At 37.4% G+C, this 27,508-nt stretch overlaps 2 protein-coding genes across 2 annotated transcripts; one reads left to right on the plus strand and one right to left on the minus strand.

Moving 5' to 3' along the window:
* Positions 1–745: 745 nt before the first annotated feature.
* LOC307172366 (uncharacterized protein) lies at positions 746–26,800 on the plus strand. The gene is made up of 4 exons (XM_079894683.1): positions 746–767; positions 24,613–24,690; positions 24,892–24,995; positions 26,084–26,800. Exons 1-4 carry the CDS (start codon positions 762–764, stop codon positions 26,427–26,429), a joined length of 534 nt encoding a protein of 177 aa, XP_079750809.1. The 5' UTR covers positions 746–761; the 3' UTR covers positions 26,430–26,800.
* LOC307172349 (leukocyte elastase inhibitor-like) lies at positions 14,613–18,248 on the minus strand. The gene is made up of 8 exons (XM_079894663.1): positions 17,798–18,248; positions 17,467–17,643; positions 16,790–16,942; positions 16,502–16,654; positions 16,282–16,399; positions 15,918–16,060; positions 15,658–15,825; positions 14,613–15,088 (listed from the first exon to the last, which is right to left on the minus strand). The coding sequence occupies exons 2-8, from the start codon at positions 17,632–17,634 to the stop codon at positions 14,690–14,692; spliced, it is 1,302 nt and encodes a 433-aa protein (XP_079750789.1). The 5' UTR covers positions 17,635–17,643; positions 17,798–18,248; the 3' UTR covers positions 14,613–14,689.
* Positions 26,801–27,508: the final 708 nt, after the last annotated feature.

A 27,508-nucleotide genomic window follows, 5' to 3' on the forward strand; every position in this document is an offset into this window, starting at 1 on the left:
AAGGAAAGGAAAGCCAAGAAATAGAGAGTCTAATCAGAGAGAGTGGGAAACAGGTGGGGAGAGAGAGTGTGTAGAGATGAGGTAACGAGTAACAGCTGAATGGGATGATGAAGAGGATGTGTGTGCGTGAAAGGATGTAATAATGCGTGTGACCAGGAGAGGGAGAAAGAGAGAAAGAGAAAGAAACCAGGATCATGACAGAGAAGAGATGCAAAAGTCAAAAGTTTGATAGTAAGAGCTTTATGAAAGGTATCTGTGAATTAAAAATTTACTTAGATGAAACACTTTTGTGTTGTGAAAAGGATACTTTAACACAATTGAAAATATTCTATATTCTATAAATGTTTGAAAAAAGGGCCACTTTTGATGATCTGTTGTGATATTAGTACTAAGAGTTTTGAGAATGTACACCTTACTTGTGAAAATAGTACCAATGAATAATAAAAAATAAAAAACTGTAAACGGCAATTTCAGCCAGGGTCTGGTCGTTTGTGATTATTTTTAGATAAGATGTGACTGCAATCTATAGCCATTTTTTTTAGGCTGCACTTACAAAGAGCAACGTGTAGCTGATTAAATGTAGAGGTGACCTTGTATTTTCTGCAAGCTTACCTTCTCAAGGTAATTAAAAATACTTTCCATTGTCATAATTCACAATTTATATATACAGTGAAACAGCAAAAACTAAATGTTACATATACACACACACGCATATATATATATTCAACAGAAGAAAGAAATTCGTACAGGTTTGGAACAACATGAGGGTGAGTAAGTGATGACAGAATTGTAATTTTTGGATGAACTATTCCTTTAAAAACAAACGGTACATCAAAAAATTATAACGATTTATTCTCACTAAAAACACCCAATAACTGTTAACATACGTGTGTCACCATAATCATAAAGACTGTAGTTTTAACTACAACAATTGGGTGGTTAAGGTTACAGATGCTCTTAAACAGGCCTCTGATGATTTGCCCTTTTTTGGCACCCGACAAGTCACCCATTTCACACACGGCTTACCTAAAGACTGCCGAAAAGCACATATACTGCACTGATATACAAACTAGACAATTTAAATAACAAAAAAAAAAATTATTACAATATTGTTTTTTCCACTGTAGCCTACACAAAAGATATTAACCCCTATAACAATGGATGTTCACATTATTTTGTCCAACTCCTGTATTTTATTTTAAAAAAAAGTCACATCAGAACACCAAATCTAGTTCAGAGAAAATTAGCACAGTAGAATCTGAAGAGTTGCTGGATTCAGTGCAGCAGGAAGTAGGAGAGCAGAGAACAGGAGAAGAACAGGAAGCTCAGGGTGACACTGTTAGCATCGTTATACGTGGCGCTAGTGACACTGTAATTACTGTTATATGTGGAGTTATGGGTGACACTGTGATTACCGTTATACATGGAGTTAGTGACACTGTTATTACCGTTATACGTGGTGTTCTGGGTGACACTGTTATTACCGTTATACGTGGTGTTCTGGGTGACACTGTTATTACCGTTATATGTGGTGTTCTGGGTGACACTGTTATTACCGTTATACGTGGAGTTAGTGACACTGTGATTACCGTAATACATGGAGTTAGTGACACTGTTATTACCGTTATACGTGGAGTTAGTGACACTGTGATTACCGTTATACATGGAGTTAGTGACACTGTTATTACCGTTATACGTGGTGTTCTGGGTGACACTGTTATTACCGTTATACGTGGTGTTCTGGGTGACACTGTTATTACCGTTATATGTGGTGTTCTGGGTGACACTGTTATTACCGTTATACGTGGAGTTAGTGACACTGTGATTACCGTAATACATGGAGTTAGTGACACTGTTATTACCGTTATACGTGGAGTTAGTGACACTGTGATTACCGTTATACATGGAGTTAGTGACACTGTTATTACCGTTATACGTGGTGTTCTGGGTGACACTGTTATTACCGTTATACGTGGAGTTAGTGACACTGTGATTACCGTTATACATGGAGTTAGTGACACTGTTATTACCGTTATACGTGGTGTTCTGGGTGACACTGTTATTACCGTTATACGTGGTGTTCTGGATGACACTGTTATTACCGTTATATGTGGTGTTCTGGGTGACACTGTTATTACCGTTATACGTGGAGTTAGTGACACTGTGATTACCGTAATACATGGAGTTAGTGACACTGTTATTACCGTTATACGTGGTGTTCTGGGTGACACTGTTATTACCGTTATACGTGGTGTTCTGGGTGACACTGTTACTACCGTTATACGTGGTGTTCTGGGTGACACTGTTATTACCGTTATACGTGGTGTTCTGGGTGACACTGTTATTACCGTTATACGTGGTGTTCTGGGTGACACTGTTATTACCGTTATACGTGGTGTTCTGGATGACCCTGTTATTACCGTTATACGTGGTGTTCTGGATGACCCTGTTATTACCGTTATACGTGGTGTTCTGGGTGAAACTCGTGTTGGCAGCACCGTTACACAGGTTCCCCTCACAACATATGAATATTTTAACATTATTAAACAATGGTATGGAATCACAATAAGATTTAGAGACACAGCCTTTTTCAACAATTGACTTGTTTCCGATAGCCCCTGATGAAAAGAAAGAAACAAAGGTTAGTCTAAGCTTTAATGGTCTTCTTCATTTTTCCAGCCTTCTTCCTTTTCCAGATTCTCACCTTCATTTACATAAAAGCAGTGGTCTTCAATCCCTGAACAGTTTACTATGTTTGTGCAGTTCTGCCCATCACAAGAGAAACATTTCTTTCCATTGGGGATGTTAAAGGCATCTACAGAAAAAAAAGAAAACATCTTTTATGTTATTTTCTGTACAAAATATATCTATTGAAACGCAACTCATTTAGCTGCCTGCTCCATTCTATCAATACATGGCAAACAAGACACACTCTGCATTTTATTTCCTGATTGAATGCCCTTTGGAAGAACTTTAGTGTTGACTTTACAGAAGATTATTTAAAGAAGTAATTTGCTTAGGAAAGCACAATACCTGGAGCATCTTGGACATTACACAGGTCTGTGTTACAGCAGGAAGAAGTCACCTTTAAAGTGCCTGTGTTAATGGACTGATTTTCACAGGTAAGATCACAACCTTTAGTCTTCGCCTTAAAATAAATTTCACCTAAAAACATGAATAACACAGGAAAGACAGGTTTAATTGCACGTTATTTTGATGGAAAATGTATTTATATATACACTGTAAAAAAAAAACTGGTAAATCCAACGGCCATTTTCTGCTTAATTAGTTGCTAGTATTGTTTAAATAGCAAATGCATTTGCGCCCATCTGTTCGCCCATGGGCTGCTGGTCTGAAAATTCGCTATTTTGAGGAACAGAAAGTCAATGGCGCACTATTTTTTTTGTAATTGAAAGAGGGTAATGTGCGCCTGTAGGCGTGTCCATAACGTGTGTACACTCTGCTTATTAAACACACAGGGATGCACAGCAGCACACAAGCATGCCAAATATATATATATAAAAGAAGGATTACAATGTAAAAGATTATTATTGTGTACATAAAGATATGGTAGAATCCGGCTTGTCCCGTAGATGGTCTGCTTGCGGTTTAAGCTCGTGCACAAGCAGATCCGTTTGCGCTCTGGATAATAAAAATTATATAGCCTAACTCGAATTTTAATTTGGTAAAGTATTTAGATAGGCTACATCTAAGTCAATCTAAATACTTTACCAAATTAAAATTCGAGTTAGGCTATATAATTTTTATTAAATTATATAGCCTAACTTATATAACATAGCTAAATAAAAATGATATAGCCTAACTTGAATTTTAATTTGAGATATATTAATTTGGTATTTAGATAGGCTTACATCTAAGTCAAAGTGTCATTTAAAATTTAAGACCTCTCATAAGTAAAAATAGGGACTTTTTATGGCCTTAAATAATAATAATAATGATAAAAATCTAATTTAAGAGTTTTTAAGGATCCATGGGAACCCTGAGCAAGTGACAATGAGATTTAAACAATGCAAGCCAAGTGTAGGCCTACTGTATGTCATAGAAAATACCCTGTCATGCAGGAGGCAAAGAGATGACGATTCATATATAGCCTACCATTACAACCCTCTATGGTATCAACTGGGGGTGCTCTTACTTTTGTTTGAGAATAAAAGTCAAGTCAAGTGCGTATCAGATCATATTTTTTGTAACTTCTGGATAATAATTTCATGAAATTTCAGCACTTAACTCCATTAATGAGAGTGGCATATTTATTCTAAATGTGTATATCAGATGTTAAACCAAGTTTAAATCATTCTGTTTACTTCATTACTTCACTCATTCCACTAAATGAGTGCGTATGCACTATAAATCCCGACGTGGACATGGTAAATTATGTTTGCACATTTCTTGATACAGAGTAGATCTACTAGTGTTTAATGCTCTGTTGGGATTTAAAAGGGTTTCAGTTGTCTGAGTTCTCATTTCTCATTTTTAAACAATTTTTTTTTTACACAAATACTGCTTTTACAGTCTGATGGCAAAACAATTTAAAAACAGTAATTTACAAATAGAATATTCTGTGATTTAAGTTTTTTTTAATTACGTCAGCAGATTTGACAAGTAAATTTCCACCTTTTCAGCACAGTAAATAATACCAGCCTCTCCATCAGTCAAATATAACAGTATACATTTGCATCCATCAAACTGGACTTACCACGTTTTGACACTGCTGTATTACTCGAACACTGATAAGTTTCATTGGTGCATGTTTCTGCCGTTTGATTTGCACAAAGACCGTCCGGACTTCTGCACATATGACAGCTGAGAGAGTGTCCTATAGTAATAAAACAGAGACAGTGAAAGACATCAATGATCTGCATTTGTACTAAAAAAAACATTACAAACACTATTTATCTTTTTACCTGCAGTGAAAAGAATGACCAGAAGAAAAACTGAGATTTGCAGATCCATCTTTGATGAGGAGGTGAATAAAATAACATGTTTGTTTCAGTGCTCATTTTATAGCTTATCAGAAGGGGAGGGACTTAATGAGAAAATAAAAGTCAGACATTTCTTGAAACAGAAGTATCAGCTTACATAATTTACTTGCCAGTTAATGATAAATAAAGGTAGAATAAGAAAATTATAAATTTCCAACCTTCTTAAAGTGACAGTTCACCCAAAAAAGAAAATTCTGTCATCTTTTATTCACCCACATGTTATTCAAAATCTGCATGACTTTCTTTCTTCTGTAGAACACAAAAGTAGGTATTTTGAATAATGTCTTTGTGTTTTTTTTTTTTTCTGCATGTGTTTTTGTTCATAAAATGAAAGCCGATGAGGTTCAATGTTGTTTGGGCGTAAATCTTCTTGTGTTCTGCAGAAGAAAGAAAACCATACATACGTCAGTTTATGAATGCTTTAGGCAGGGCTCGACATTAACGCTTGTCTGCTTGTCTGGGACAAGTGGAATTTTTTAAATGGCAAGTGAAAGAGAATTATACCTGATTAAAACAACTAACCTTAAAACTTCAGTGACAAAATATAACTAGGGAAGCATCAAAACGCGAGAATGTTTTTGATTTTATTACATTCAGTGTAAACAGCGATTGATAATGGATTGTGTATTTCTGGTAACAAGGTTGCACTGTTGAGGCTCGCACTGCCTGTCTTTTACCATTTTCCACCAGTCTTACGACACCCAAAACACCAGCTCTGAACCAGGAAAAGTGGTTAGCACTAAGTAGCACTAAAACATTGCTGGTCTAAAAATAAAAAACGCTTGCGTCAGGGGTTACCGTGACCAACAAGGCAAACAGAAATTTGTGGTGGCCATTTTTTAAATAGCAGCTAAAACCGATGGACGCGGTTTAGCCAAAACACAAATTACACAGATTCTACAAACTACGGCGAGCTGCACGAACACATTGGATTCACTGTGTTTTGATGCCGATGAGCATCAATAGTATCCTAACGCAACGTCCGTCATGTTGATGTGTTTGGCACTACCGCGCTAGCGTTGCTGGGAAAGATTTTTTTATTTTTTATATTATAACATATAATATAGTTAATTAACATAACATGACCTATAGGGAGCTGTTTTGCCAAATATTATCACGATTGCAAATGTTACATAGATTTTATAGGTCAATAAGCAAGTAGTTATTATTAAGTTACTTGTTAAGTTACTTTGATTTTTGACACAATGTTGACTGTATTTGTTATATTTCACCAACAAAAATACTTCCAAATAAAGATCAGAGCAGAACTACTGCGCATTCTCAAAGCAAAATTGATCTGTATTTAGTTAGTGAATGATTTAGCATTTTGAACGTATCAGTGGAATGAATGACTCAATGGGCCCTATCTTGCACCCAGCGCAATTGACACCGACGCATGTATCATTCCTATTTTGCACCCGACGCACAGCGGACTTTTCCCTCCACAGACGCACATCGTAAATTAGGGAATGAACTTGCGCTCCCGGGTGCGGTTCAGCAAAAAGAGGAGGCGTGTTCCGACGCAAACGTTCCCTGGTGCTATTTTGCAGTTAAATGGCCATCACTTTGCTTCTCTCATCTACACACAGACGCAGCTGTTCCCATTTTTGCATACATTTTTGCATTGCATTCCATACATAATCAAAAAAGAAAAATATTACCACACAAGGGAAATCATTGTGGTGTCCATGAAGATGTGAAAAAATAGGCATAAATCTAGCTTACACATTTACCCAAATTATTATATGCCTGTTTAACCGAAGCTAATTTGGGTGGGTTTCTCCATCCCCATACAATGTCACTTCTCTGTCTTTTACGGCCCTGACGGGAACGTCAGTCTCCTCGGCTATAACAGCAATCTGCCATGGAACAAGCGCACCTGCTCTTAAAGGGAATGTGAGATGTCGCTCCGATTGGCTTATTTCACGTTACGCCCAAACCACACCTATGAATAATGAAGCTACTTCAGACCAACCCATTTTAGATTTGCGTCGGGCACAAGAGTCATTTATCCCGCCAGTATAATAGCAACAGCGCCCGAGATCCGCCCACAAAGTTACTTGCGTTTCAGATCGTTACAATAGGCCCAATGACTCACTCATCATTTAGTTTTATGTTTAAAAGTATCATTGCATTTTTTCTAACATTTCTTATTTGTATATTCAAAACATTATTTAAAACTTTAATCTCATAACATTATTAATTGTAGTTGTATTTAACACTGTAAATTATTTATTTTGATTGGTAACAGCCCTATAGTGTCTTATTATTATAATTGAATGTATTGATCAAAAGTAAGAAGTTGACATTAAAATAACAAAAACATTAAAAAATAGTCTTTATAAAGGTAAATAACACCCTGGGGTAAATATAAAAAATATGCAGATTTTTAAGGCTTAATGTTGAGCCTTGCTTTAGATAAAACCTAGGTGAGTTATTGAAAAAACTTGAAATATTTTCAATATTATCAATATTCAATAGAACAATTTATTTTTTATTTCTTGAGTGATTGAATGCATATTTATTAACATTTCTATAAATGGGCCAGTATCAGCCAATAGACTAATTTCCAAATATTGCCCTTTGTCCAGTTGTTAAAAGAATACATAAATACAAACAAATTATAAACAAAAAAGAAAAGGAAATACATATCTATGATCTTTACGTTTACGATGTATTGTTGCAAATACCTAAAATGTTATGACCTACATCTAAACGCTGGGTGAGACATTAAACATCCTGGTTAAACAACCCAGATCCGGCCCACTCCTGACTCCTGCGTCTGTGTCACCTGACTCCATAATGGAAGGAGCTTAAGGGTCCAACCACACCCTAACACTACCCAAAACCCATTAGATCCTGACTAGGTCAAACTCCATCCATTACGTCCAGAGAGAGAGAGCTGGATGTAATTTGGCTCTGAAGTGAGCACCAGTTGCACCACATCAAAGAAAACAAATCCCTATTTAGGTATGATTTAAACATTTAACAATCAACACTACAGTATTGATGTGCAAATAGAAGGAAAAATAATCTTGGCCTCATCACCATGCCATGTGGGCTATGTACACAAATAAATCTGTTTCATCAAGTCATTTCATTATTGACCTTTATTAATTTCCTGTTCAGGCCTAGTTTTGGTGGTGATACTGGTTTGATGGTGGTCTAGCTGGTGGATCAGTAAAGCCATGCTATTCACCAGTTTAAAGCTAATGTGTTCATGTAATGATCTTAATCTAAAACATAAACAAATGAACAGTTTGCTTTTTAAAAGGGTAGTTGATCCAAACATTTAAATAGATTTACTCAATATCATGTTTTTGCCTTTGTCGTTAACTGGCTAGTAAATTATGCAAGTCTAAATTTCTTTTCCAGGAAATATCTACTTGTATCTATTCTTTCTTCTTTTTTTTTCTGTTAAACATTATTTTTTTTTAAATAAAGACTCTAAATAAAGAAGTTATTGTGGCGCTAATGCTGTTTGCTTCCCGTTATAAATGTGTTTACTGTTTATTTACCTACTGATGGGGGCAGGTGTCCAGGAAGGGAATAGTTGGGGGCGTGCGAGTTGAATTTGGCCATTTAGGAAAAGAGACTGTCTCATCTGTGTTTTGTTATTTTTGGGGAACAAGGGGCACCTAAATAAGTTTAGGCTGTAAACATTTAGGAAAAAAACTATGGCCCTTTGGGTGTTTGTGAACTGGATCTCCGTCTCTATTTCATCTTGGAAATTGCATGACGTCACACTATAAAATGAGCACTGATACAGGCACACTAATTAATTCACCTCCAGATTAAAGATGGATCAGCAAATCTTAGCTTTTCTTCTGTTAATTTTTTAATTGCATCAGGTCCAAAAGTTTCTGTTACAAGAGGGAGCAAGGAAGGCAGACAGGGAGAAGAAACTAAGAGCAGGATATTTAAAACAAACAGGAACCAAGCAACATGAAGGACAAGAACACAAACTAACACAGGAAACAATGAGGCTTATATACACAGAGAAAACTGGATAAAAAAGACACCGGTGCAAACAATCAGGGAGTAATGAAAGGGAAACCAAAAGAACTACAAAGGCTCCGTCCGAAAACATAAACGTTTATAAGACTTGTTGCCTCGCTGCCTATTGGAAATTACTTTGCAGGCAGCGGTTGAACACAAAGGTTCGTCGCTAAACTAATTTCGGACAGACTTCTGAGGCAGTGTAACTGTTTAATGATCTACAGCAAAATAGAGTGAGCTTTGGTGATAACTAAGCACATTTTTAATTACTACAATAATAATTTCTCGTTAGAAATGACATCAGAAGTGGAAAACATTGGTCAAAAACGTACATTTACACACAAACTGACCAGAAACCGTAACTTCCAGATGGGATCTTTATTTTTCTAGCTCAACTGTCACAGAATGGGAAGCACAGGATTATGGGATATCAAAGGCAGCGAAGGAAACATCTATGCTGCCTTCTATGCTGAGAAGTGACGGTATTTCAGAAAAAGTGACGGTATGCTGAAGGTTAATGTATAGAAGTGCCAGTAATTAGGCCCAATTCAAGCACTGAATACAGATCATTTGATGTTCTTGCTGACTCTCTTTCATATTGAGATACTCTCTCAGCTGTTTAGAGTGCATGTGTCTGATGGATTCTTGTGCAGAGAAACAGGTTATATAGTATATACCATTAGAGATGTCAAGTGCAACAGTGGTAACACAAGATGGTGAGTCCAGTATTGAAATTTAGTGTTATAATAAATTGATGGTGATGCCATTGTCACGGGTCAGGGTGTGTCACCGGTTCTTTTCTGTTGTTTGTTATGGTCCTGTCATTTCTGCACAACCTGTCGCTCATTCCCTTTACCCTATATATTCCCAGCTAAGTGTACCCCTCGTTGTCAGTGTATCACTATTAGTGTCGCTTGGATGTTTCATGTCTGTGCTTTCATCCATATGTTTTGCTTCTGTGACTTACCTTTTTACAATTGTGCTCAGGACCCAAAGACGAGGAGTTTGTGGCAAGGCGATTTCACTTGCTGGACTCGGGCTCGTCATCAATTGGTCATCTTGCTTTCTCGTTTCCTCTCGGTTGTCTCCTCAATATGTGTGTGTGGAAAACATTTAGGCTACCATACAGTCTCTACATTTTCACTGTGTCACATTGTCTGTTCAAGTTTATTCCTAAAGTTTTCTAATAAACTTGATCATGTTTATTCATTGCAATTGAGTCCACTCCATTTATCCGAAGCCTGACAGAATCAACTGACTAAGATGGACTTATCGAATGAACTTGAGTTGCGTCGAGCCATTGCTCAACAGGGCGTTCTTTTAGGACGGCAGCAGGAAGAACTTACGGCTTCTCATCAGGCCATCTCATGCCCATCAGATGTCACGTCAGCTAGCCGGGATTACTCAGCAGCTCGAACAGCTTCAGAACAACCCTCCCGTGGCCCCCAATGCATCACTTATACCCGACGCTGAGGTGGCCATTCCCCGCCGGTCCAGACCTTGCCTTAATCCACCTGATCCTTACTCCGGTGAGCCAAATTCATGTCGCTAATTTTTGTCGCACTGCTCATTGTCTTTCTCACTACAACCTTCCTGCTTTTTCACGGAGAAGTCCAGGGTGGCTTTCGTCATCATGCACCTTGCCGGTCTCGCGAGAGAGTGGGGAACGGCCATGTGGGACAATGAGCATGATTGCTGCAGATCCTACAAGGATTTCTCACAGAAGCTTCGTAAAGTTTTTGACCATTCAGCATTGGGTACCGAGGCGGAACGAGCATTGACGCTGTTACAGCAGGGAGCTCGGTCCGTGTCGGAATATTCTATCGAGTTCCTTACAACATTCTATCGAGTTCCTCGCAGCCTCCCAAAACACAGTGGGACCACTTTCTCAATGGATTAGCTGAACACATCAAGGACGAGATATACTTCTTGGAATTATCCCCCTCTTGCTCTCTAGGTTTTCTATCAGTTCCCAGCATCGGAGAATTTCTCTCACTAATCCTCCAGCAATGCATCTGGCTCGGGAGGTGCCACCTTACAGCATTTCGGCATGCCTGAGGAAGAGCCCATGCAGATCGGGAGAGCCCATCTGACTGTCATGAAGCGGCGCCTCTACTGCGGGGAGGCGGGGCACATCGCTGCTGCTTGTCCCCTTAAGAAGCGGTGCTCACCTTTCAGGGGACAAACACGGTGAGCGTTACTAACACGCGACTGCCATCTGGTCAGCTTTGTTTGATTCTGGAGCGGCGGGTGATTTTATGGACATTAGGCTGGCTGAGCACTTGCGCATTTCAAGTTCTCTCCTGGCTGAAGCAATTTCAGCCAGAACCCTTTGTGGCACCTCTCTCACCAGGATTACTCATTCCACTAAGCTTGTCAACCTCACCATTTTTGGCAATCATGGTGAAGAGATTCGATTCCTCCTTATGCACTCTCCTTCCGCTCCAGTGGTTTTGAGGCACACCTTGGTGGTTAAGCATAACCCTCACATTGACTGGGCTCTTAATTCTGTGTTGGCATGGAGCTTATTCTTTTTATCTCAGTGTTTACTTTCTGCATCATCTCCTTTAATGTCTGTTTCTGCGTTACAAGAGGAACTGTTGAACTTGGCGGATGTACCGGAGGCTTACCATGACTTGAGAACGATGTTCAGTAAGTCCCGAGCTTCATCTTTCCCTCCACACTGCCCGTACGATTGTGCGATAGATTTATTGCCTGGCACATCTCCACCTAAAGGGTGCCTTTACTCACTCTCTGGTCCTGAGAGGGAGGCCATGGAGAGATACATCAGCGATTCTCTGTTGCTGGCATAATACGTCCTTCTTCCTCTCTGGCTGGGGTGCGGTTCTTCTTTGTGGGGAAGAAAGATGAGTTGTTACATCCCTATATAGATTATCGGGGGCTGAATGACATCACGGTAAAGAATAGCCACCCTTTGCTGTTTGCTGTTGATGTCTTCAGCTTTTGAACTCTTGCAGGGAGTGATCATCTTTAAGAAGTTGGACCTCCGCAAAGCTTATCACCTGGTTCGGATTAGGTAGGGGGGCGAATGGAAGACCACCTTTAATGCCCCCATAGGTCATTTTGAATATTGGGTTATGCCCTTCAGACTCTCAAACTCCCCGGCGGTCTTCCAGGCACTCGTCAACGACGTGCTCAGAGACATGATCGACCGGTTTGGATTTGTTTACTTCAATGACATCTTTATCTTCTCCCAGAATGAGACCATGCGACCATGTCCAGCAAGTCAGGTGAGAGAATTGTTTGTTTGCTGAGGTGGAGAAGTGCGAGTTTCAACCACGGTTGGTTCCTTTCTTGGGTTTCGTTCTATCGCCTGAAGGCATCTGAATGGGTCCTGCCAAGGTAAAAACAGTTGCTGATTGGCCCACCCCAGGTAGTCATAAGGTGGTCCAGCGATTTCTGGGGTTCGCCAATTTTTACAGGCGATTCATTCAGAGTTTTAGTCAGGTCGCCCTGCCGCTGACGAATCTCACTTCCATACGAATGCATTTCTGTTGGTCGACGCAGACTCAGGAGGCTTATTTTGTACAGAAAATAAAATAAAGAGTGAAAACTTGATTCACTTCTGTAGATCCGTCTAACAACACCAATGGAAAGACATGTTTCTCTTGTGATGGGCAGAACTGCAAAAACAAGCTGTTCAGGGAGTGAAGACCATTGCATCATAACAGGTGAGAAGCTGGAAAAGCGTAACTGTTAAAGCTAAAGCTCTGGCTTTGTTGGTACGCAGGGAAAGAAACAAGAGGCCGTTTTTTTTTAATGGATATCAATGGAGGAGAGGCTCCACTATGCTGAATAAACAGTTTTTGTGAGGAAATAGCTTATTTAATGAATCAACAGCCTGTTCGCTAATCTTTAACATGTTTTACACTAATCAATACTTTCGTTGAGATCTATATGCAAGTTTTACCTTGATAAAAATGTAATTTTTTAAAAGAAGGTGGAGTAGGGAATGTCGCAACAGGAAGGGCTAATTTACGGCATTACCACCACCAACAACTGTGTAGTATTTAATAATAGGCATTGAGTAATATTGTGTATATTGTCTAAAGAAAATAAATAATATAGATTTTTTTTTTCTTTGGATATCAGGTTTTACCAATTATAATAAGACTTGAATGACATGCACTATGATGCTGATAAAATGCATATAAAGAATAAAAAGAAAAGTATTCATTTAATTATACATATTGTATTATATTGTTGTTTAATGAAAATTTATTAAAATAATGATGTGTTCTCTCTATGGCTTCCAGGTTTCAACAAAGGAATTAGACTTGAATTGTAATGATTCATGACTGCTGTGTTTGCCTAATAATGATCCCACAAACATTGCAGACCTACTGTACGTTTACTAGTGATATAATAAAACCCAACATAGAACATTTATTCACAAGATCAACGTGCTAATCCACAATAAACTTTGTGTAATGTAAACTACTACTGACTATCATAAAACTCTAAATTCTGGTCACTTACATCACTGCCATTATATGATAGGCTGAGGTGCCTCACATGATCCAAGTTAGCCTTTTTCCAATGGTAAGAGCCACAAACCCTATCATCTCCCAATACTAAGATAATATCTGGTTTAAGTGGTTATTTTTGTATTTCCTTCACTACTGGGTCTTATTTTTGATACAGTTCACTTATACAGTGCCTTGCAAAAGTATTCAACCCCCCCTTCACATTAACCCACACCCTAGAATGACAAAGCAAGGGCCAGATTTGTAATAATTTGCTAATTTATTAAAAAGCTAAAAGCTAAATAATTAAATTGCATAAGTATATGGAGTATGGAGTGTACAATGGTGTGAAAATTCTTTTAGCATAAGGATGCAACAAGACAAAATGTTTGGGTTTGAGCTCCCTCTACAGGTAAAGAAGGCAAAGATGACATATTTGTCAGTGTGACTCAAGGCCACAAGAGGGCACACAGTCTTTTCCATGCAACATAGACTTTTTCCTCATTGTGTTCCACATTTATATTTCTTAGAATGTGTCAGACAGCTTGCATCAGTAACTTCCACAATACTTTTGCCACTATAAAAAGTATTTGCATACGATGACAAATTTGATATCACTATTGATATATTATATGAATGGAGGGTATAGCCCCCTCTAGCTGCTTTGAATAATTTTTTTCAAAATAAACTTTTAGCACTTCCTTCCATACACTGTAAAAAATTTCTAACCCTCCCAAATCAAAAATTTCAAGTGACCGATAACATCTAAATTTTTCAATTGGCCCAAGTGAAATTCTGTAAATTTAATTTTATAATTTACAGAATTTCACTTGGGCCAATTGAAAAATGTAGATGTTATCGGTCACTTGACATTTTTGATTTGGGAGGGTTAGAAATTTTTTACAGTGTACAATTAATGTTGCTGTATCAATATTGAATGATACTTTCTTATTAAATATAATTGTGAGCATGCACGTGACATTTAACACTATATGCAACGAAGTCTATGCAATATTATACCTATGTGTCAATAACTTCCATTTCCATGTAAATAAGTAAATGTGTAAACACTTAGCTCACATGATTTTGTATATACTGTATATAGTAAATGCATAGACAATTTCACTCAATTATTTACTATTGGCTTTATTTATAAGAGGAAAACAGTAATCTAGAATTATCATGTCATCATCACTATCTTTAAGGAGAACAGAAGCGTCCATAGAACAGAATGGCATTGGAGGGATTATGCCGGATGAAGAAAAGGAACGGGTGGTCTGCGTTAAACATCGATGGAAAGGAACGTACTGCGACGACGGCGCCGGTGGCTGCAGATACTTCGGTTCCTTCCTCGTTGACTTCAACAAAGGCTTTATGGATCACCTTCGACAGCACCAGGTCTTTGTTGGAGGACATGCCTGAAAGATTCACCTTCTGTGAGTCAAAAACATCCTCCATTCCCATGCTGATCAGAAGACTCTTCATGTCGTATTTTTCCTCCATCTTGAATCTGGGCAGAGACACTTCAACCTCTTGTTTACGCATGTTGCTGGGTTTGGTCCACTGCATGAACTTCTCATAGGTCAGTGCCTTTTCAAGCTGGATAAGACAGTCGTGTTAATGTATGTTTTACATAAAAATTGTATAAATGTTTCTTAAAAGCATATGATCCTAACATGAATCCAAAAAACTTATGTATTTGCCATTAACCATGAAACAACACACCATATACATGCTTAAAATGTTCTTTATTGGCTGCAATGGTTCCTTTAACATCCACCTTTTCATTCAACAAAAGGTTCTTTATTGTGGGAAAAGGTTCTTTAGATTTTTAACTTCACGCTAAGAAGAAAAATGGTTATTTTAAGAACTGATCACAGAAAGGTTCTTTGGGGAACCAAAATGTTTTTTCTACACTCTTACAAATCTAAGTTCATTATTTGCATTGATGGTTCCATGAAGAACCTTTAGCATTCATGGAACCTATCCATTGCACAAAAGGTTCTTTATAGTGGAAATGGTTATTATTCACAGAATATTATTCACACTAAGAAAAAAAAAATGGTTTAAAGAACCCAAAATGGCTCTTCTATTGCATCACTGCAAAAACATCCCTCTATAGAGCCCATTTTTAAGAGTGTTTACAAGCAAAGTCTGTGCTGTCTCACCTTCTGAAGGCCAGTGGTGTCGTCTTCCATCTCGTTAGGAAGGATGATCAACATACTGAGATTCTTCCCGACATACGGCAACTCCAGAACCTGACTGTTGATATCTGGGATGAAGGTTAGAGGAAACTGCGCCTTTTGATTCATCATCTTCACTGGTTTAGTTCGATTCTGCCAATTATCAATGGGAACACATTATAACCTCTCATATTTCCTGACTGTTATGCACAAACAATTTAAAAAACAAGAGCATGAAATCCCACCTTGTTCAGCTTAAACTGCCCATCTCTGGTGGATCCCTTTGGAAATTGCTTCTCCCAGTTTCCCTTGAAGTAGATGGCGTTCACCAAAACCAGTTTCGTCATCCCATCGATGGCTCCCTGTGGCAGCAAGTCCTTGATCTTCTCTAAAATACAAATGGACATTGTTCACTTTGAGCAGTGATTTGAACTGGTTGGTTTGATATTGTTACTATAAAGCTCAACTCAAGAACCCATGAAGCCAAAAATGGCCCTTGAAAAGACATTTTCGCTGAAACTAAAGTGCTGCAAAAAACATGAAATAGCTTTTATTTGTAAGAGTTTAGAGTAAGTTTGAAATTGAGAATAAGTTTATGCTGGATTTCACCTTGTGTTTTTTTCTCCACCCATTTGTTAATGTTGACACGAGCAGCCTCTGATTTGTTCTTGAAGTCCACCTTCTCCAGTCCGGCTTCATAGTAGCTTTTTGCGTCATTGAGGAATTTCTGAAAAATAGCAAAGCGATTAAGATGCAAATGATATTAGAGTTGAGAACATTTCCAGAAACCTGTCCTTTAATAGCAGATCTAGGATTATTCGAGTCTTACCTCAACAAACTGGTAGGATTGCTCTCCGTAGAGGCGGTTGGCAAGACTCAACACATACGGGACTCCTGGTTTGTTCAGCTCTCTCATGAACTTGTTGAAACTAGAATGAATTTGGTCCTCAGTTTTTTGTCCAGGTACCGGCTGAGGACATTTCTGTTTGCATCAACAATATAAATCAGCTGCATTAAAAATAGCAAGATCAACCAAAAAACCACTACAGTATATACAGCTGTTATTACAGTTATAAAATCATGAGGTTAGTGTTTCATGTAAATACTCATTCTGAACCTTGAGTTCGGCAGGTATCTCAAACTTCTGGGTTTGTTGCGTCATGGGTTCATGTTGACCCTTGACGCCACATGCTACCTGGGGCTTCTGGGTTGATTGATGATGTCCTGGAGTCGCGGCGTCAGGTTTGGGAGGATTGGTAAAGCCCAAGACCTGCACAGCATTATTGTGGGTAGAATTAATAAAGATAACTTCACTAGTCGGATAACTTCAACATCTATTGTGAATGCTCTGCTCAGATAGTTAAAACACTGATGCATCAAACACATCCAAGCCTCGATTTACTCCAGACACGTTGGTATCTTTATTCAATTAAAATGACACAGACTTGAGCGTTAATTCACAGCTGAAACTGTAACAACCCAAACAGCCCAACCCATAATGACCATAATTTTCAGTGTCCCGACCTTTAAGTGAAACTGCAACATGAGACTATGTTGGTCTTGTCTCTACATGCACAAATCTCATCATCACAGGAAAACTCACACATCAGAACAGGATTGTGTGACATTCTAAATGGAATCGAGAATCCTGGCTTGAATTCCATTTGAATGAATGCAGAACACAACTAATTTTAATCATCTGTGTTTGATACATTCCATGTATAGAAATCTGTCCTTTTGATTAAAGCAAAAACAACTGGCTATAAAAAAAAACATGCATAAGTGTGAGACCACCTTAATCATCTGAGCTGCAGTGTTTCCTCTTGCACCGAGCGACACCATGGCCAGAGCCGAGGAGATGCTGACAGGAGAGAAGAACACATTTCCTGATGCGTTTCCTCCGCTGATCTTCTTGAACAGGTTGAGGGAGAACTGTGTGTTTGCTGCAGCCAAAGGCTCCATTTTCACAAGCTGAGCAAGAAATAGTAGTTTGAATAACAGCAGATTTAAAGATGGACATGTCTTCTTCATCATGGCACACAAACAACTTCTATTAGATCTGTAATAATCAATAAATGTTAAGAATTTCTGTGAGTAAATTGCATGCATAATCTAAAAGCATTACCTAGAGTAGTCAGCAGAAATGACGAAGTTTCCCAGCGTGTCTGAGGAGAATGAATCTGTGGTTATGGGTGTCGTTCTAATAAATGATGCCTCACCCTAAAACGCCCAGGATTTAATCTGAATTCAGCCCTTGCTGTAAGACTGAAACAGTTTCTGTAATTTATATAGCCTACTGACAAATTAAGTGACATATCATTTATGTTTCAATACAGTCTGTAAAATATCGCCTATAGCAGATCCTCACTGGTGTAGCCAATGCTGTAACATGTGCACTGTTCATAGAACATAAATACAGATCGGTTGTGTTCATTTTATCTGACGGCTCTATTGTCATTGCATAGTTAACATAAAAAAGTAATTTCACAATTTTTGTATCTGACTTGATTAGAAATTATGCATAATTAAATATTATAACCACATGTGAACAACAAACAAAAAAAACAACCAAACAAAACATTATTAGGGGAAAAGTGTTGGTGGAAAGGACACCAAAACTACAGATTAATGGTATTTGAAAATTAGTAAAAATAAATGATGAAGGTATGTTTTAATGAGAGTTTTTATCTGACAATAACAGATGATTCCTGCTGAAGGATCCACTCTTTGCTTCATTTTTTTTTTTTCACTGGACAAAAATAAGATAAAAATAAAAGTACAGAACATACGTTGTAATTAACATGTAATTACGTTTCTTTTTCCCACTGTAACCCTATACAACAGATCTGCAACCCAATTTTCAGCCATGAATCACCATAAATGAATCACCATGTTCATGGATTAAAGGATCACGAATATTAATCTCTTCAGTTTCTACTGTCACTTTCCCCACATTTAAACAGCATTTTTTTTTTCCCAGGGTGTCATAAATAAGATTTGTGTTCTGAAGTCAAATAAATGTGAAATAAATTAAATCAAATAAACAGCTGAGTCATCTTGGGTGTTTCTGTGTATACGGTCACTTTTAGGTGTGCAAACATGATGTAGTCATTGCTTGACAGGATCTGTGCCAATAGCTTTGATTTAAAGCCAAAGAGTTCAAATTTTGACGTTACAAAACGTTCTTTGTAAAGGTTTTAAAGTTTTCAAGTCTCAGCTCTGATTGTAAAGTTTTATCAGATGACATAAACATCATCATTCAGAGATGATGATCAGGATCAGGTTCAAACGGGCAAAGAATGATGTCAAAGCTGTCAAATGTAATTCTCTGATATATGTGGAGCTTTAAACATATTGTTGGTGCCTATAAGTCGTGCTCAATCCCATCAGTGAAAGGTTTTAATTCACACAATGTGTACACTTATGTCGGCCCTTGGGTCTGTAGGGCCCCACCTGTAAACTGTCATAGGCAATGGCCCCAATTAGTTAGTTTAGACTACATTGTATGTTAGAGGTTTATTTGCAACTATATGTCTTCAACCAAACGGTGACAGAATTGTCATGTTTGCGTTTACAGCTCATTTAAAGTAGTCAAGCTAGGTTTTTGGAACAACTATCAGGTTTGTACTGTAACAACATGCAAATGAAAGTTTGCATGCAGATGATTTGATTATTGGATATTCACAGTTGCCTGGGCTGTTGTTGTGATTGGTTGATCTGGGTGCGACAGAAGGAGGATTTGGTTCCCAGGCATGAATAGCCGTGCCAGAGCCCTCTGAATAATGGAAACTAGTGAAACTCAATGCAGCACATCAAGAGCGCTTGTTCTCAGAGAGATCTGCCAGTTCTGCATGTGATGCGAGTCTCTCCGAAACTTTACGACCGCAAAGGTTTCAAGCCTTAATCTGGTTTGCATTTAAAGAAAATGTTGCTTAAGTCACTTAAGGCATTGAAACGGTTTAAGCTCCAGGTTCACATATATGTCTCAGATTTAGTTATGTGTCAATAAATGTAAAGGCTGTGCATCTAAACAGTAAGCTGAAAAGCTATAAACCGTCCTCTAGTATAAAGTGATCGGCATCTGTTCGAAAGGTAAATGACACCTGAAAAGCATACATTTTTAATAATGTCTGTCTCCATATATTGCGTTGGATACTTCAGATCAGGTTAACAAGAAACAAGCTAGAGGAAACTAATGTGTCAGGTGAAATTACACAACAAACATTATCATTCTGGTAGCTGGACTCTATGCGCAGGCCCGTTTAGTAATTATGAAAGCGCAGGTCAGCGACCCGACCCCCCTCTTCTGAAAACACACAGAGGTTGAAGGTCAACTTTAAACAACCCTCGTCATGATCACCGCTTTCTTTTATTCAGATGTTTAATAATTTCAAATAAAAAGGGATGAATCTCACTAAAACATGTCCTGGTCACATTTTATCCCAAAAATGTTAATACAAAAAAGGAGACAGAAATAAAGTATTATGCATAAAGAAAAGGGGCTTTAAGGGCCATCAAGATTTTTTTTTGTATCATGACATTATTTTAAAAACATAGTTTACCCCAAATTCTCTTTACAGTAAAGTAAAAAAAAAAACACTGATCTCATGAAAATGCGTCTTTATAGCACGCATTGTGTTTATCGTGCAATTTCTACACGAAAATGAGTTTTTACGTGCATATGATACGCACTTTATTGCGTGTAATACACACACACCACACAACATTAATCCTACGCAAACGTATTATACATACCCCACACCACTATTAAACCTACTCTAAACCTATAGAGACGAATTTAGTGTGACAGGGTTGAAAAAAACAAACAACCTTAATGATATTTTATCTATATTGTTTCATATTTATATATCATGATAAATTTGTTATACTGTCTTTAATTTGATTGAAAAAAAATAATTTCATTTTAGTAAAATAATTGGTGTTATTTTAGTATTATTTATTATGTAATTTAATGATGTGCTTTGCCAGTTTTATTATTTTATTTTTATATTTCAATTTCGAGTTAATACTATTTCAGTTTTAGTTTTCGTAATTTAAGTACTTCAACTTATTTCAGTTAGTTGCCCATTAAGGCAACATTTCTAATTTTTGTTTAAGTTTGTTTAATTTTAAGTTTTGTTTCAGCTTTATTTCAATTAGTAAAATGAATGTATGGATGCATTACAGTAATAAGAATTTGGGGTAAAATATGTCTTTAAAATAAAATCTGTTCTGATGCATCACAGACAGCAGGAAAAATAATAGTATAATAAAATGCACTAACATCATACATAGTTAGTATTGTCTTATTAGTTTCTAAAAGTGTGGAAAAAACTCTCACCTGATCATTTGCTGTTGATGTCACTTCTGCTGTGTGTGTGTGGATTTACAAATCTGACATATTTTCTAATAAAGGTACAATAAACAGTGTTAGTGATGTTGGGTCGCCGCTTGATATCCAATGCAAAAGTCCTAAAATGAAACCAGTTGAGAAACGCTGCCTTTACAATTATGAGAAAAGTGCTTAATTGTCATAATTATTTTCTCTTTTATTACTTTCTTTTAATTTCAGGGTGAAATAGGCTAAAACCTGGGCATGTTCACCTGTCGAGGTTTGTGTTTGTGTTTAAAACTGCATTCTTTTTTGGTGTTTCCAAAGAACAATTATTGAATAGTCTTTTGAATAATAATAATATTATAAATAGCGCATTGTCACAATCAAAGATCTGACCTTATTGGTGCCTATATATGTTCATTCTGCAGGGTTAATGTTACACGGCCTGCTCTTCTTAAAGTAGCCAACAATGAAGGCTCAACTATTAGCGGAGCTGCTTGAAATATTCAGTAGGAAACCCACACCTGTTTCCAGGTAACCGATGCTGGGCTTCTGAGCGTGTCACAGAGTTTGTGTGTGTGTGTGTGTGTGTGTGTGTGTGTGTGTGTGTGTGTGTGTGTGTTTGTGTGTGTGTGTGTTTGCGTTCACCTCTTGCGTTCACCCTTTCATCTACTTCACACTGAACTCAAGGACTCGACTAGCAGCCCGAATTTTCTTTTCATTCAAAGTGTCCGCATAAAGACAATGAGGAGAAGCTTGTTTTCATTTTGCACTGAAAACTGATTGTCTTTTACAGATGGAACAGGAATATTGTTAGAGATTTAGATCTAAACTAAGGCTGGGTGGCTTAGAGATATCTTGGATTGTTTTTGTGCACATCTGAGGAGTTTTTGAAGGTGTCCGTCATGAATCCCATGTGGAAAGTCTATAAGAGTAAAGTCATGAAGACCCTCAACCCGGACATGGACGAGGAACCGGTGGAAGAGGTACATCCCAGAACAGAGGCAATATGGTGGTCAGATATGGGTGAACATGCACTCGAAACATATTTAGGCCTACATTCAAGATTTGCATTATGTATTTGAATTGCATATAAAATCTCCATCCATTTGGATCACAGCGTTCCAACATAAACAAACTAATGAACTTAATGTGATGCATATTTGTCAGTAATACATGGATGAAATGGGTAAGATTTGTGCACTCAAAAGTAATTGAACTATTTGCATCTATTTGGTTTTATTCACATCATCATATTTGCAAAATGCATTTATTCATTTTGCTTAGAATGTGTTAAATGTGAAAACAATTTTATTTATTCAGGTAAAAAGTATGAACATGGTTAAAATATGGCTGATTAGTCGTTATATTAGTATGTTATAGAGATTGGATTTATTGAAGACCAATATACACCTGGTTATTGTGTGTTCAAAACACATTACAGAAATCTTACTTAAAAGTTTAGCTTGTTTATGTTAAAGCTGCGTAATCCAAACGGGTAGAATTTTTAAAATCTGGAATTTAGGCCTAAATATTTTTGAGTGTGTTTATTTGGCACATCTTAAATATAACAGCTGTTTGTAATGAGCAAGATAAACCTAAAGTAATTGCTCTGAGTGAATCGACAAACATTTAAATGTTGAAAGAACAACTAAATCCTGACTTTCAACTACAGAGGCAAATATTTATGCAGTTTTTCAATGACCAATGGCGATACCGATATCTAGAAAAGCAGGATTCCCAGTGGTGGATTTATATACATAATACAATTGTATTTATAATACATCAGCCGGTCCAGTATATCAGTCTATTGCTAGTCCTGGGACTCTGAGCATGTGATCGCATGAATATGCATGAACACTATCAGTACTCAACGTTAGATTTCTCCCAACTTAACCAAAGAAATAATGTCACAGAATGTCTTAATCAAACATTTTAAGTGCATTGAGTGACATCCATATAAAATAAAATAAAAGATCAAATAAGACCCAGCTATATGAATTGCATCAGTTTATTCTTGTGGATTCTTATTTGATTATAGACAGTTTTTTTCCTCAGTTCCTGTACTATATGTTGGGTGGCAAGAGCATGTGTTTTTAAAGCACTAATGAATGCATTTCTGAGTTTCTGGATGCATTCGAATATTTGAAACATTCTTTCAAGAATCTGATCAAGAGAAACCTTTCCCCACTTTTCAAAGTCCCTGTAACGGGATCTACATGAGTCAGTGATAGGAATAGGATGGCATTCCAGTGTTGACTGGAGACGGATAACATACTCTAGGGTGTGTTGGACTTGTTGGCAGATTCCCAACAGTTCTCGCCTGTCTGTGAAACCTCTCGCTTACCAGTGTGAACTTGCATAGTTTCCATAGTCTGCTACAACACACAACAATGCCAACAGATTACAGCATTGTATTCAAGATAAACACCGGATGCATGCTTTTAGTTTCTTTCAGCGCTGACTCAGCGCTGACTCTTAAATGCATGATGGGAGTTGCTCCAAATTCATAACAGTAATTTAAAAGTAGATGTATTGTATTGAATGTATTGTTTGCTGGTCTTAGCTGGCCATCAGGCAGATTTCCACTGGTCAAGCTGGAGTTTGATGGTTTTTACAGGGACAATAATAGTATTATTTGACATTTTTGTTCATCCTTGCATTAAAGTCGGCATGAAACGGAAATTGCGATAAAATTTTCTTCCCTATAGTGACGTATATCCTAGTGAAAGCTTCGCGAACAAGAACAAATGTGGGCGGGGCTTGATTTTGTCCGTTGGGAATTGATTGGATGGTTGTGGTTTGCTATTGGTGGATCTCATGTGATTGACAGGTTGCCCCGCCCTCATCATCAGAGATGAGCTGCAAGAGGGAGGGGAAGATATTTTGATTAAAGATTAGGCACATGAATTTAAAAAATAAAATACTGATAAATCATTTACAACAAATACTGCAATATTCCATAAAAAATAAAAATAGTCAATTTTGATTTCGTGCTGACTTTAAAAGCCTTGGTGTAGTTTCACCAACACCACAATAGTTTATTCATGTATATGTAAAAACTGTAAGAAGTGGTACTTTAAAGAGCTATTTCTACCTGATTTAACACATAAAAATGATCTTTTGTTGGTATAAATCAATGTATTTAGGTGGATTCAGTGATGTTAAGTAATATTTTTGACTCGAATAAAAGTTTGTTTGTTGTACAAATGTTGTAATTATGTAAACTCTCTTTATCCATCATTTGTTTTTACCTCTTACTGACCATTAAGTCACATTTATGTATATAGTGCTTTAAATCAGCTTTACAGGGATAACAGGAACATGGAAATAACAGGAAACAGTTCATTTGTTCTGAACAACAGCTCTAAAAGAAAACAGAGTCACTGTTCAGCTGAAGCCAGTTCAGTGTTGATTGAGTTCTGTTGTAAAGATCATTAATTATTAAATGAGCTCATTTCATCTTTAAAGCAGTTCTGCAGAAAACAGAGATGTCATTGTCCAGCTCGTATATAGAACAGTGTTAGTACAGTCAGATCAATAATATTATTGAATATTAGTGTCCCCATTATAACTTTGTCTTTGATTAATATTCTTCTGTGAAGGTCAGTGATGCTGCTGAAGATATAATACCTATCCAGACTGATGAAGGACCCAGTGCAATGACACAGCTGGCCAAGAGAGTAAGTTTTACTGAGGAAATAAAAACAAATCCACTCCACACTGTAAGAGTGTGCTTCAAACACACGTGAAGGATTAGTTAATATTTGTCCACAAACATTTTTTTGAGTATGTCACACTTCAGGACAGTTCATGTCCACAGCATATAGACATACTGATGTTTGTTGGTTTGAGTGTGTGAATGTGTGTATGTTCCTCCTCAGATGCAGGGAGCCGGAGCGAAAGGTTGGAAAAGTGTTTCGTCTCTATTCACCCAGGATGACGAACACCAACTTCTGGAGGCAGAGACCCAGCCGGCAGCAGATCAGTGAGTGTTACGATGATCTTCCTACTTGAAAAGCCTGTTTTATTCACTATTGTTCTGTACAGGGAAAAAATACAAGTACCATTTCACAGTTACACAAGAGCTAAAAATGGTCACTTTTTTGTGTTTGATTTATGCCACTGTTCAAAAGTTGGCACGATTTGTAAAATATTTTTTCAAGGAAGTCTCTTCTGCTCATCAAGGCTGCATTTATTTGATCAAAAATACAGTAAAGGCAGTGATATTGTGAAATATTATTACAATTTAAAGTTGCTGTGTTCTATTTAAATATGTTTTAAAGTGTAATTTATTCCTGTGATGCAAAGATTACTTTTCAGCATCATTCAGTGTCCTTTTAATATGCTGATTTAATGCTCAGGAAACATTTCTGATTACTATCATCCAGCAAACAATTTTGCTTTTAAAAGATCAAAGGAAAATTTGGGCTGTCAGTGAAAATTTACTAGACGTCTAACCATAGCCCAATAATAGATGCTCAGGCTACGCATAGAACATGTCTAAGAAATGAAACCCAAACACCATGTAATCACTGTTGACTTTGCTTACATGTACATGATGGAATATCGCAAGATATTTTGGCTAAGATTACATGTAAACAAATTCAAGGTTATTTTGGCTAGAAGTGGGTTACTCATAGCCGGACTATATCGGGTCTAGTTAACCTAGTTGGTGAAATGACAGCTATTGCTCGCTGGGCAATGTTGTAAATCAGTTGCGTTATATTTTTGTAGAAACTGTGATAGCCTACAATTTTTTTCAGGATTCTTTGATGAATAGAAATTTCAAATGAACAACATTTATTTTTAACCTTATAAATGCCTTTACGGTCCATTTTAATTCATTTAATGCATCCTCGCTGAATAAAATGACTCAATTTATTTGAACACTAGTGGTTACGTTTCTTGCAAAAACCTTTATTTAATGACGATTCATGACAGACACCTTCAAAACTCCTCAGATGTGCAGAAAAACAGTCCAAGATATCTCTAAGCCACCCAGCCTTAGTTTAGATCTAAAATGTAATTGCAAGTTGCTATAGGCCTATGTTGTTTCCTTTATCGTCCATACAGTCCACTGGCAGTGAAGCCGGAGGAGCCTCCACGACCCAACAAGAGAAACACTGGATTCTGGGATAACTTTTCGACTAAGTGGCACCAGGCAGCTGCGATGAAGCAAGCGGAGGCCGAGGAGGCAGGAGAAGACGACAGACAGGAGGAGGAGGGGAACGAGAGCGGGGCGAGGGCTGAAGACGTCGAACACCAGGCCGGGCAGGAGGGAGATGGAGGCGCGGGGAACAGCTTCTCCAAGTACACCACACTCGGAGGAGGGAGTGAAGACACACCGGCCTTCAAGTGGAACTTTGTCACCAGCAAACTGGCTGAGCTGAAGACCAAAAGCATGGCCAAGAGCAACTAGCCAACAGTGGAAGTGGAGAACCAGAGAAGGGTTATCACAGTTCAGACCACAGGGGCCACAGTGCTTCATATGAGCCTTATCGCACAGATGTGATCGCATTTCACCCGTTTAAAAGCATCGACCGTGACCGACACTGTGGCCTCTTCTGGCCTGGACTGGTTGGCATTCGTGTGGGAACTGCCGGTTACGGGAAACTCGCTCAAACGTCTGTTATTAAAGGTGATGTGTGTCATTTTTTGTGATAAAATACTGAATCTGCAGCAGAAATTGCATGCTTCACCTTTAACAAACACTGTAAAACATCAGGAAATTATGAGAGTTAAGTACTAATATCTGAAGCATGTAGATGAACAGTTTATTTAACTTGATGAAAAAAAGCTTAAATAACAACTTTTTTTTTTTTGTCAAGTAAAATCAGTTCACTACAAGCAAGGTTAGGCACAATAACACCCGAGAAACAATGTATAATAAATACCCTACCTTTTTTTTTGTTGCAAATCCATGTGGCAGAGCTGAAATTACACACTTCACTAAAAAAAAAAAAAAAAAAAAAAAAAAACACTGTAAATTGAATTATGGGAATTATGATTACATGATTATGTCAAAAAAAAAAATCCTCAGATTTATTTGCATTGATTTATGTAATAGGCATTAATCAATTCCTTACAAGTATTTGAAGATTAAACCCAATAATATAAAGCCCATCATCAAGATGAAATATGATCTGAAAAACCCATAGAGGAACAATCTCACCTTAAGAAAAGAGTAGCATTCAAATGACTGATTTTGCTATTTTATTTAATGTATGTCATGTACAATACTTTTTATGTATTGTATATTTAGCAATGCAATTGATAAAGTTGGCGAATCTATCATTTAATTTTATTTGATTGGGTGCAGGTTTACAGAATATGTGTCCTGTGTAGTTTATGCAGTGTTCTGTCTGTTTCATAATGTTTCATAACTCCTGATAAGTGTATTTACACAATATCTCAAAGGTGCTTTGTGTCTGCTGTCTGTTCAAAGTTTGCTCTCACACTGATTGATTGATTTTTCCTGCTTTGATGTTTTATTTTATG

This window comes from Squalius cephalus (assembly GCF_949319135.1).
Source record: "Squalius cephalus genome assembly, chromosome: 15".
NCBI lineage: Eukaryota > Metazoa > Chordata > Actinopteri > Cypriniformes > Leuciscidae > Squalius > Squalius cephalus.